This window comes from Oncorhynchus gorbuscha, unplaced genomic scaffold, assembly GCF_021184085.1.
Source record: "Oncorhynchus gorbuscha isolate QuinsamMale2020 ecotype Even-year unplaced genomic scaffold, OgorEven_v1.0 Un_scaffold_7736, whole genome shotgun sequence".
Lineage (NCBI taxonomy): Eukaryota > Metazoa > Chordata > Actinopteri > Salmoniformes > Salmonidae > Oncorhynchus > Oncorhynchus gorbuscha.
This window is the reverse complement of record NW_025751065.1, coordinates 1-12,778: the sequence shown is the minus strand read 5'-3', so window position 1 is coordinate 12,778 and position 12,778 is coordinate 1. Positions and strand designations below refer to the sequence as shown.

Sequence of the window (12,778 nt, the reverse complement as noted above, 5' to 3'; positions counted from 1 at the left end):
ATGGTAAAATACAGTGACCTATCAATGGTGAAATGCAGTGAAATGCAGTGACCTATCAATGGTGAAATACAGTGACCTATCAATGAAATACAGTGAATCAATGGTGAAATGCAGTGACCTATCAATGGTGAAAGAATAAACACAGGATGTTTAAGGAAATTATATGGAACATTTTATCTAAATGTGTGCATCACTACCTTGTAACATTTACAAATGTGGTAGTTATAATTTATAAATGGTGAGCTAGCTGTTTGTAAACGCTAATATAAATGGTTCATTACCATTCAAATAAATTGTTACCATAATAATTATTTTGTGTGGATGATCAGTTTTCTAGTGTGTGACCAGATAACAGACTTTTTTAAAGAGAGTAAACAAACACCCGCATAACTTAACCCGTTTTTAAATAGTTTACTAATGTCCTATACAGAATGAGCAAGTATTTATGAGTAACCATATTCAGTTAGTGCAAAAACTAGAACTTGAAATGTTCCTAGACATGTGACAATATCACAGAAGAAAATGTAATTAGACAAAAAATCTTTAATCTCAAAAACCATGATCTCTTTTATAGCATCAGCTATCACTACTGGGGGAGTCTAGTTGATTCACTACTGGGGGAGTCTAGTTGATTCACTACTGGGGGAGTCTAGTTAATTCACTACTGGGGGAGTCTAGTTGATTCACTACTGGGGGAGTCTAGTTGATTCACTACTGGGGAGAGTCTGGGGGAGTGTTTATTCACTACTGGGGGAGTCTAGTTGATTCACTACTGGGGGAGTCTAGTTGATTCACTACTGGCGTCGGGGAGTCTAGTTGATTCACTACTGGGGGAGTCTAGTTGATTCACTACTGGGGGAGTCTAGTTGATTCACTACTGGCGTCGGGGAGTCTAGTTGATTCACTACTGGGGGAGTCTAGTTGATTCACTACTGGGGGAGTCTAGTTGATTCACTACTGGGGGAGTCTAGTTGATTCACTACTGGGGGAGTCTAGTTGATTCACTACTGGCGTCGGGGAGTCTAGTTGATTCACTACTGGGGGAGTCTAGTTGATTCACTACTGGCGTTGGGGAGTCTAATTGATTCACTACTGGCGTTGGGGAGTCTTGTTGATTCACTACTGGCGTTGGGGAGTCTGATTGATTCACTACTGGCGTTGGGGAGTCTAGTTGATTCACTACTGGCGTTGGGGAGTCTAGTTGATTCACTACTGGCGTTGGGGAGTCTAGTTGATTCACTACTGGCGTTGGGGAGTCTAGTTGATTCACTACTGGCGTTGGGGAGTCTAGTTGATTCACTACTGGCGTTGGGGAGTCTAGTTGATTCACTACTGGCGTTGGGGAGTCTAGTTGATTCACTACTGGCGTTGGGGAGTCTAGTTGATTCCCTCCTGGCGTTGGGGAGTTTAGTTGATTCTCTCCTGGCGTTGGGGAGTCTAGTTGATTCCCTCCTGGCGTTGGGGAGTTTAGTTGATTGCCAGGCACAGCCACTGGAAAAAGAAAACAAATCCAGTCAGACAGACAAACAAACGAACAGACAGACTGTCTGTACAACACAGTCCACGAGCTGGGTGACCAGTAGAGAAAACGCTGACGAAGACTATCTGTTATTATTATTATTATTATTAAGACTGTCGCTAAAACACTTATTTTTCTCTGATGACTGGTTCTTCAGAACACATTCAAACCCTAAACAATATGGCAGTTTGTTCCTTTAACAATATGGCAGTTTTGTTCCTTTAACAATATGGCAGTTTGTTCCTTAAACAATATGGCAGTTTGTTCCTTTAACAATATGGCAGTTTGTTCCTTTAACAATATGGCAGTTTTGTTCCTTTAACAATATGGCAGTTTTGTTCCTTAAACAATATGGCAGTTTGTTCCTTTAACAATATGGCAGTTTGTTCCTTTAACAATATGGCAGTTTGTTCCTTAAACAATATGGCAGTTTGTTCTTTAAACAATATGGCAGTTTGTTCCTTAAACAATATAGCAGTTTGTTCCTTTAACAATATGGCAGTTTGTTCCTTTAACAATATGGCAGTTTGTTTCCTTTAACAATATGGCAGTTTGTTCCTTAAACAATATGGCAGTTTGTTCCTTTAACAATATGGCAGTTTGTTCCTTTAACAATATGGCAGTTTGTTCCTTTAACAATATGGCAGTTTGTTCCTTTAACAATATGGCAGTTTGTTCCTTTAACAATATGGCAGTTTGTTCCTTTAACAATATGGCAGTTGTTCCTTTAACAATATGGTAGTTTGTTCCTTTAACAATATGGCAGTTTGTTCCTTAATAAGTTTGTTCCTTTAACAATGGAAGTTTGTTCCTTTAACAATATGGCAGTTTGTTCCTTTAACAATATGGCAGTTTGTTCCTTTAACAATATGGCAGTTTGTTCCTTTAACAATATGATTTTGTTCCTTTAACAATATGGCAGTTTGTTCCTTTAACAATATGGCAGTTTGTTCCTTTAACAATATGGCAGTTTGTTCCTTTAACAATATGGCAGTTTGTTCCTTTAACAATATGGCAGTTTGTTCCTTTAACAATATGGCAGTTTGTTCCTTTAATATGGCAGTTTGTTCCTTTAACAATATGGCAGTTTGTTCCTTTAACAATATGGCAGTTTGTTCCTTTAACAATATGGCAGTTTGTTCCTTTAACAATATGGCAGTTTGTTCCTTAACAATATGGCAGTTTGTTCCTTTAACAATATGGCAGTTTGTTCCATTAACAATATGGCAGTTTGTTCCTTTAACAATATGGCAGTTTGTTCCTTTAACAATATGGCAGTTTGTTCCTTTAACAATATGGTAGTTTGTTCCTTTAACAATATGGCAGTTTGTTCCTTAATATGCAGTTTGTTCCTTTAACAATATGGAAGTTTGTTCCTTTAACAATATGGCAGTTTGTTCCTTTAACAATATGGCAGTTTGTTCCTTTAACAATATGGCAGTTTGTTCCTTTAACAATATGGCAGTTTGTTCCTTTAACAATATGGCAGTTTGTTCCTTTAATAATATGGCAGTTTGTTCCTTTAACAATATGGCAGTTTGTTCCTTTAACAATATGGCAGTTTGTTCCATTAACAATATGGCAGTTTGTTCCTTTAACAATATGGCAGTTTTTAACAATATGGCAGCACCCAAATACTATCTGTTACTGTAAACAGTTGAGTTTAGCGAGACAATTCCTCCTTCCATGCACAATGGTGACCAACATATTGAGTTAAACCACAGTACTATATAATGAAATAGACAAACAGAAGTACATACTTGGGACACATCAACTCAATCTTCCCAGAGGCGTTGGTATCCAGAGTTTTAAACATCTCTGGTTGGGATTCAAAACAGAAAGAGGTTATTAATCCAATGCAATATTCAATGAATTGATCAATTACCAAATCAGTTAACTAATCTGTCAAATCCAAGTTATTGTGCTGCTGAGACATACTGTTCAAGGACCTATATCATCTACGGTTTGGAGGATGTTCCAGGATGCCAAACATTTGCAGGATGTTCCAGGATGCCAAACATTTGCAGGATGTTCCAGGGATGCCAAACATTTGCAGGATGTTCCAGGATGCCAAACATTTGCAGGATGCCAAACATTTGCAGGATGTTCCAGGATGCCAAACATTTGTAGGATGTTCCAGGATGCCAAACATTTGCAGGATGCCAAACTTTTGCAGGGTGTTCCAGGATACCAAACTTTTTCAGCATGTTCCAGGATGCCAAACATTTGCAGGATGTTCCAGGATACCAAACATTTGCAGGATGTTCCGGAAGCAACAGACAAACATATTATCTGTACACTGTATGTCCTTATCTTTGCTTGATTATGGCGGGGGTTTTGTATTCACAGAACCGCAACCGAAATTTCCCCCGCCGGTAGAATACATTTGTAGTCATATATTCTCTATTTGCATCCCAATGTTGATGGAAGAGTTGTGTTATTGTTGAATTGACTTACTGAAGAGCATTTCAACTCTGATGAGACAGTCCACGAAACAGTGAAAGTCGATGGCATAGTGGGCGCTGGCATAACGATTCACGATGACCTGCAGCACTGCACTGTTGATGTGGAAGCCTGAGGAAAAGGACATGGTCATAGAAATACAATGAATAGATTATATTAATATGGACATAACATTCCACTTACAGTAACCATCCCAGTAACCATCCAGAGCAATGGTTGTCAATCTATCTACAGGGGGTTCCTGGTCTATCTACAGGGGTACCTGGTCTATCTACAGGGGGTTCCTGGTCTATCTACAGGGGGTACCTGGTCTATCTACAGGGGATACCTGACCTGTCTACAGGGGGTACCTGGTCTATCTACAGGGGGTACCTGGTCTATCTACAGGGGGTACCTGACCTGTCTACAGGGGGTACCTGGCCTATCTACAGGGGTACCTTACCCGTCTACAGGGGTTCCTGACCCATCTACAGGGGATACCTGACCTGTCTACAGGGGATACCTGACCTGTCTACAGGGGGTACCTGGTCTATCTACAGGGGGTACCTGGTCTATCTAGGTCTATCTACAGGGGGTACCTGGTCTATCTACAGGGGGTACCTGGTCTATCTACAGGGGATACCTGACCTGTCTACAGGGGGTACCTGGCCTATCTACAGGGGGTACCTGGTCTATCTACAGGGGGTAACTGGTCTATCTACAGGGGGTACCTGTCCTATCTACAGGGGTACCTGGTCTATCTACAGGGGGTACCTGGTCTATCTACAGGGGTACCTTACCCGTCTACAGGGGTTCCTGACCCATCTACAGGGGGTACTTGGTCTATCTACAGGGGGTACCTGTCCTATCTACAGGGGGTACCTGGTCTATCTACAGGGGGTACCTGGTCTATCTACAGGGGGTACCTGGTCTATCTACAGGGGGTACCTGGTCTATCTACAGGGGGTACCTGGTCTATCTACAGGGGGTACCTGGCCTATCTACAGGGGTACCTGGCCTATCTACAGGGGGTACCTGGTCTATCTACAGGGGGTACCTGGTCTATCTACAGGGGGTACCTGGTCTATCTACAGGGGGTACCTGGTCTATCTACAGGGGGTACCTGTCCTATCTACAGGGGGTACCTGGTCTATCTACAGGGGGTACCTGGTCTATCTACAGGGGTACCTGTCCTATCTACAGGGGTACCTGGTCTATCTACAGGGGTACCTGGTCTATCTACAGGGGTACCTGGTCTATCTACAGGGGTACCTGTCCTATCTACAGGGGTACCTGGTCTATCTACAGGGGGTACCTGGTCTATCTACAGGGGGTACCTGGTCTATCTACAGGGGGTACCTGGTCTATCTACAGGGGGTACCTGGTCTATCTACTGGGGGTACCTGGCCTATCTACAGGGGGTTCCTGACCCGTCTACAGGGGTACCTGACCTATCTACAGAGGGTAACTGGTCTGTCTACAGGGGGTACCTGTCCTTTCTACAGGGGGTACCTGTCCTTTCTACAGGGGGTACCTGGATAGATTTAAGAAAATAATGATCAGTTGCACATGAGGGCAGTGGTGTAGGACGCACTGCTCCTGCCACCCCCTGCGGCCCCCCACAGATCTTGCAGTTCCCTGCGGCCCCCCCCCCCCCCCCAAAAAAAAAAGTGTGTGTTACCTGCTTCTGTCAGAGCACCTCTCATCTCATGTGAACTCATAGTTCCAGAGCGGTCTGAGTCGTAACTCTTGAAAATTTCCTGAAGATACCAACCACAACATGATGACCAATCAGAACAGAGAAACATATATTACACAGTTAATACATACTGAGGGGGGGGGGGGGTCCTACATCTGAACTTCTATTTAGTCACATTTTCCCTTAGTCATGCACTGATGTCAATGGTAGTTTAATAGATGTCACTGGTAGTTTAATAGATGTCACTGGAAGTTTAATAGATGTCACTGGAAGTTTAATAGATGTCACTGGAAGTTTAATAGATGTCACTGGAAGTTTAATAGATGTCACTGGTAGTTTAATAGATGTCACTGGTAGTTTAATAGATGTCACTGGTAGTTTAATAGATGTCACTGGAAGTTTAATAGATGTCACTGGAAGTTTAATAGATGTCACTTGTAGTTTAATAGAGGTCACTGGAAGTTTAATAGATGTCACTGGAAGTTTAATAGATGTCCCTGGAAGTTTAATAGATGTCCCTGGAAGTTTAATAGATGTCACTGGAAGTTTAATAGATGTCCCTGGAAGTTTAATAGATGTCACTGGTAGTTTAATAGATGTCACTGGAAGTTTAATAGAGGTCACTGGAAGTTTAATAGATGTCACTGGAAGTTTAATAGATGTCCCTGGAAGTTTAATAGATGTCCCTGGAAGTTTAATAGATGTCACTGGTAGTTTAATAGATGTCACTGGAAGTTTAATAGAGGTCACTGGAAGTTTAATAGATGTCACTGGAAGTTTAATAGATGTCACTGTCACTGGTAGTTTAATAGATGTCACTGGAAGTTTAATAGATGTCACTGGTAGTTTAATAGATGTCACTGGAAGTTTAATAGATGTCCCTGGAAGTTAGGATTCACCCAGGGGTAAACAGTAGACTCATCACAGTATGATTTAGTAAACTCAATCATACATGATCCAGTGAGACCTGTACATCAACAACAACACCTTCAACACTCATACCAAGTATTTCTGGATCTTCATCCAAAGCATGTGGAATTCAACCAGTCCCAACTTGGCATTTCCATCTTTCTGGAGACAGATGTCAAGGTTTGTAACCTACAAGGTACAGGAAGTTCTCAAACATTGTCCATGTCAATGGGTGTTCACTATGTGTGGCATGACTCATGTATATATTGATTGGTTCAAATCAGGCATCATTTGAACAATTTACTCCCTCTTTGTAGCCTGGTCCAGGCTAGTCTTATTGAACCCAATGGCAATAGGAGTTGGCTAGACAGCACAAACAGATCTTGGACCAGGCTAGTCTTATTGACACCATTGGCAATAGGAGTTGGCTAGACAACACAAACAGATCTGGGACCAGGTTATAAAACTGCATGGAGCAGTATAAACATCTGTGAAGGTGTCAAATCAAGATAGAGACATAAAAGGAAATAGTTTTTGTAACTGTTAAGGATACATCTAGAAGACTGACAATGTGTCGTCCAGTTTCAAGACTAAAACCTTCCGTCTTGATGTCGACCCCTGGAAACCATCGGGATAAAATCATTCAGTTGAAATAACATTCATTCTAAGGCTCAATAATATATATAATTATTATAATTTAGAAATTTATTGAAAATGTCTTTACTTTTAGCTTGAAAACTTTGTTCAGAATTTCAACAAGTTCGAAGACAGTCACTTCGCCGTCCTGTTCGAGAAATAGAACACAGTCAACTCAGGTCATTATTGTGTGTAAAACAGTCAACTCAGGTCATTATTGTGTGTAAAACAGTCAACTCAGGTCATTATTGTGTGTAAAGCAGTCAACTCTGGTCATTATTGTATAGAACACAGTCAACTCTGGTCATTATTGTATAGAACACAGTCAACTCAGGCCATTATTGTATAGAAAGCAGTCAACTCTGGTCATTATTGTATAGAACACAGTCAACTCAGGCCATTATTGTGTGTAAAACAGTCAACTCAGGTCATTATTGTATGTAAAGCAGTCAACTCTGGTCATTATTGTGTGTAAAGCAGTCAACTCTGGTCATTATTGTATGTAAAGCAGTCAACTCTGGTCATTATTGTATAGAACACAGTCAACTCAGGTCATTATTGTGTGTAAAGCAGTCAACTCTGGTCATTATTGTATAGAACACAGTCAACTCAGGTCATTATTGTGTAAAAGCAGTCAACTCTGGTCATTATTGTATAGAACACAGTCAACTCAGGTCATTATTGTATGTAAAGCAGTCAACTCTGGTCATTATTGTGTGTAAAGCAGTCAACTCTGGTCATTATTGTATAGAACACAGTCAACTCAGGTCATTATTGTGTGTGTAAAGCAGTCAACTCAGGGTCATTATTGTATAGAACACAGTCAACTCAGGTCATTATTGTATGTAAAGCAGTCAACTCTGGTCATTATTGTATAGAACACAGTCAACTCAGGTCATTATTGTATGTAAAGCAGTCAACTCTGGTCATTATTGTGTGTAAAGCAGTCAACTCTGGTCATTATTGTATAGAACACAGTCAACTCAGGTCATTATTGTATGTAAAGCTGTCAACACAGGTCATTATTGTGTGTAAAGCCATCAACTCAGGTCATTATTGTATGTAAAGCGTCAACTCTGGTCATTATTGTATGTAAAACAGTCAACTCTGGTCATTATTGTATGTAAAGCAGTCAACTCAGGCCATTATTGTATGTAAAGCAGTCAACTCTGGTCATTATTGTGTGTAAAACAGTCACCTCAGGTCATTATTGTGTGTAAACAGTCAACTCAGGCCATTATTGTGTGTAAACAGTCAACTCTGGTCATTATTGTATGTAAAGCAGTCAACTCAGGCAATTATTGTATGTAAAGCAGTCAACTCAGGTCATTATTGTGTGTAAAGCAGTCAACTCTGGTCATTATTGTATAGAATACAGTCAACTCAGGTCATTATTGTGTGTAAAGCAGTCAACTCAGGTCATTATTGTGTGTAAAGCAGTCAACTCTGGTCATTATTGTGTGTAAAACAGTCAACTCTGGTCATTATTGTATGTAAAGCAGTCAACTCTGGTCATTATTGTATGTAAAGCAGTCAACTCAGTCATTATTGTGTGTAAAACCAGAGGAACTTACACTGCCGGCGATCTGCTTGAACATTTGCTTGAAATTGGGATCCACATCTTTCTCGGCCACTTTAATCTGAGAGAATAGATGTTGATCAATGAGCATATTTTGATATATTCTCATAAAAGACAGTCGAGAAAAACAGTCGCTCTGAATATATTAACAATAGACTCTGGAATTAATAAGGGAACAACTAAGGGAGTAGGTCAACAGCTTACCTCCTTCACTCTTCAGCAGCCACCGAGCCCATTTCACTGGAATAACACAGTTTGTTTCAGTTACACTCTTTATCCACTAGGTGGAGGTATCAGCTAGTCGATACACAGTTTGTTTCAGTTACACTCTTTATCCACTAGGTGGAGGTATCAGCTAGTCGATACACGTTTGTTTCAGTTACACTCTTTATCCACTAGGTGGAGGTATCAGCTAGTCGATACACAGTTTGTTCAGTTACACTCTTTATCCACTAGGTGGAGGTATCAGCTAGTCGATACACAGTTTGTTTCAGTTACACTCTTTATCCACTAGGTGGAGGTATCAGCTAACGATACACAGTTTGTTTCAGTTACACTCTTTATCCACTGGGTGGAGGTATCAAGCTAGTCGATACACAGTTTGTTTCAGTTACCTCTTTATCCACTAGGTGGAGGTATCAGCTAGTCGATACACAGTTTGTTTCAGTTACACTCTTTATCCACTAGGTGGAGGTATCAGCTAGTCGATACGGTTTATTCAGTTACACTCTTTATCCACTAGGTGGAGGTATCAGCAGTCGATACACAGTTAGTTTCAATTACACTCTTTATCCACTAGGTGGAGGTATCAGCTAGTCGATACACAGTTTGTTTCAGTTAATCTCTTTATCCCTGGGGCGGCAGGGTAGCCTAGTGGTTAGAGTGTAGGGATGGCAGGTAGCCTAGTGGTTAGAGTGTAGGGACGGCAGGTAGCCTAGTGGTTAGAGTGTAGGGCGGCAGGTAGCTAGTGGTTAGAGTGTAGGGATGTGGTAGCCTAGTGGTTAGAGTGTAGGGACGGCAGGTAGCCCAGTGGTTGAGTGTAGGCGGCAGGGAATTTAGCCTAGTGGTTAGAGTGCAGAGGCGTGCAGGTAGCCCAGTGGTTAGAGTGTAGGGGCGGTAGCCAGCGGTTAGAGTGTAGGGATGGCAGGTAGCCTAGTGGTTAGAGTGCAGGATGGCAGTGGCCTAGTGGTTAGAGTGCAGGGACGGCAGGTAGCCTAGTGGTTAGAGTGCAGAGGCGGCAGGTAGCCTAGTGGTTAGAGTGTAGGACGGCAGTAGCCTAGTGGTTAGAGTGTAGAGGCGGCGGTAGCCCAGTGGTTGAGTGTGAGGCGGCAGGTAGCCTAGTAGTTGGGAATGCAGATACAAATCTGTCATTCTGCCCTGAACAGGCAGTTAACCCAATTGTTCCTAGGCAGTCATTGGAAAAAATAATTTGTTCTTAAGTGACTTGCCTAGGTGGGGGGTGTCAACTGATGATAAATAGTTCGTTTGAAGTTACACTCTTTATCCACTAGGTGAAGAGGCCAGCTTGTAGATGAACAGTTCTATCAGAATCCATTGCAAGCTGTTCATAGTGTGATGACAGCATCCTGTACATATTGGCCCTGTCCAGAAACAACCTGTTGGCCCTTCCCCTTAGCCCTCCAACTTAGGCATTTCATTAAAGAACCCTTATCCCGTTTCCCTAGGCACTCCTAATGGAAAAGCACCACTGGCCCCTTCCCTATGCACTTCATGGAAAAGCCCATAGCCCTTTCCCTAGACACTTCTGGAAAGCCCCATAGCCCCTTCCCTAGGCACTTCACAGAAAAACCCCCATAGCCCCTTCCCTAGGCACTTCACGGAAAAGCCCCATAGCCCCTTCCCCTAGGCACTTCACGGAAAAGCCCTATAGCCCCTGCCCTAGGCACCCGGAAAAGCCCTATAGCTCCCCTTCCCTAGGCACTTCACGGAAAAGCCCATAGCCCTTCCCTAGGCACTTCACAGGAAAAAGCCCCATAGCCCCTTCCTAGGCACTTCAAGGAAAAGCCCCATGAAGCCTCTTCCCCAGCACTTCACTGAAAAGCCCATAGCCTCTTCCCTAGGCACTTCAAGGCGGAGTCCATAGCCCCTTCCCACTAATGGAAAAGCCCCATAGCCCCTTCCCCTAAGCACTTCAAGGAAAAGCCCCATAGCCCCTTCCCCTAGGCACTTCATGGAAAAGCCCCAATAGCCCCTTCCCCTAGGCACTTCACGGAAAAGCCCCATAGCCCCTTCCCCTAGGCACTTCACGGAAAAGCCACTTCAGGAGTTGTTTCTAGACAGGATCATATTAGGACTAGGAGTTGTTTCTAGACATGATCATATTAAGGACTAGGAGTTGTTTCTTAAGGACTAGGAGTTGTTTCTAGACAGGATCATATTAGGACTAGGAGTTGTTTCTTAAGGACTAGGAGTTGTTTCTTAAGGACTAGGAGTTCTTTCTAGACAGGATCATATTAGGACTAGGAGTTGTTTCTTAAGGACTAGGAGTTGTTTCTAGACAGGATCATATTAAGGACTATGAGTTGTTTCTTAAGGACTAGGAGTTGTTTCTAGACAGGGTCATATTAAGGACTAGGAGTTGTTTCTTAAGGACTAGGAGTTGTTTCTTAAGGACTAGGAGTTGTTTCTAGACAGGATCATATTAAGGACTATGAGTTGTTTCTAGACAGGATCATAGTGTCTAGGAGGTTAAGGACTAGGAGTTGTTTATAGACAGGACCACGGTGTGTAGGAGGTTAAGGACTAGGAGTTGTTTCTAGACAGGACCATATTAAGGACTAGGAGTTGTTTCTAGACAGGATCATATTAGGACTAGGAGTTGTTTCTTAAGGACTAGGAGTTGTTTCTAGACAGGATCATATTAGGACTAGGAGTTGTTTCTAGACAGGACCATATTAAGGACTAGGAGTTGTTTCTAGACAGGATCATATTAAGGACTGTGAGTTGTTTCTTAAGGACTAGGAGTTGTTTCTAGACAGGGTCATATTAAGGACTATGAGTTGTTTCTAGACAGGATCATATTAGGACTAGGAGTTGTTTCTTAAGGACTAGGAGTTGTTTCTAGACAGGACCACGGCATGTAGGAGGTTAAGGACTAGGAGTTGTTTCTAGACAGGACCATATTAAGGACTAGGAGTTGTTTCTAGACAGGATCATATTAAGGACTAGGAGTTGTTTCTAGACAGGATCATATTAAGGACTAGGAGTTGTTTCTAGACAGGATCATATTAAGGACTAGGAGTCGTTTCTAGACAGGATCATATTAGGACTAGGAGTTGTTTCTTAAGGACTATGAGTTGTTTCTAGACAGGATCATATTAGGACTAGGAGTTGTTTCTTAAGGACTAGGAGTTGTTTCTAAACAGGATAATATTAAGGACTATGAGTTGTTTCTAGACAGGATCATTGTGTCTAGGAGGTTAAGGACTAGGAGTTGTTTCTAGACAGGATAATATTAAGGACTAGGAGTTGTTTCTAGACAGGATCGTATTAGGACTAGGAGTTGTTTCTTAAGGACTAGGAGTTGTTTCTAGACAGGACCATATTAAGGACTAGGAGTTGTTTCTAGACAGGATCATATTAAGGACTAGGAGTTGTTTCTAGACAGGATCATATTAGGACTAGGAGTTGTTTCTTAAGGACTAGGAGTTGTTTCTAGACAGGATCATATTAGGACTAGGAGTTGTTTCTTAAGGACTTGGAGTTGTTTCTAGACATGATCATATTAAGGACTAGGAGTTGTTTCTTAAGGACTAGGAGTTGTTTCTAGACAGGATCATATTAAGGACTAGGAGTTGTTTCTAGACAGGATCATATTAGGACTAGGAGTGGTTTCTTAAGGACTAGGAGTTGTTTCTAGACAGGATCATAGTGTCTAGGAGGTTAAGGACTAGGAGTTGTTTCTAGACAGGACCGTATTAAGGACTAGGAGTTATTTCTAGACAGGACCATGGTGTGTAGGAGGTTAAGGACT

General features: G+C 41.9%; 1 protein-coding gene across 1 annotated transcript; it reads right to left on the bottom strand.

The window, feature by feature from the left end:
* Positions 1–3,279: 3,279 nt before the first annotated feature.
* On the bottom strand, positions 3,280–7,177 carry LOC124029800 (calpain small subunit 1-like; the record flags this gene model as incomplete). The annotated part of the gene is made up of 5 exons (XM_046341381.1): positions 7,123–7,177; positions 6,663–6,731; positions 5,643–5,721; positions 3,977–4,093; positions 3,280–3,337 (listed from the first exon to the last, which is right to left on the bottom strand). Coding segments are annotated over exons 2-5 (284 nt in total), but the record flags the coding sequence as incomplete, so codon positions are not given.
* Between the last annotated feature and the right edge of the window lie 5,601 nt (positions 7,178–12,778).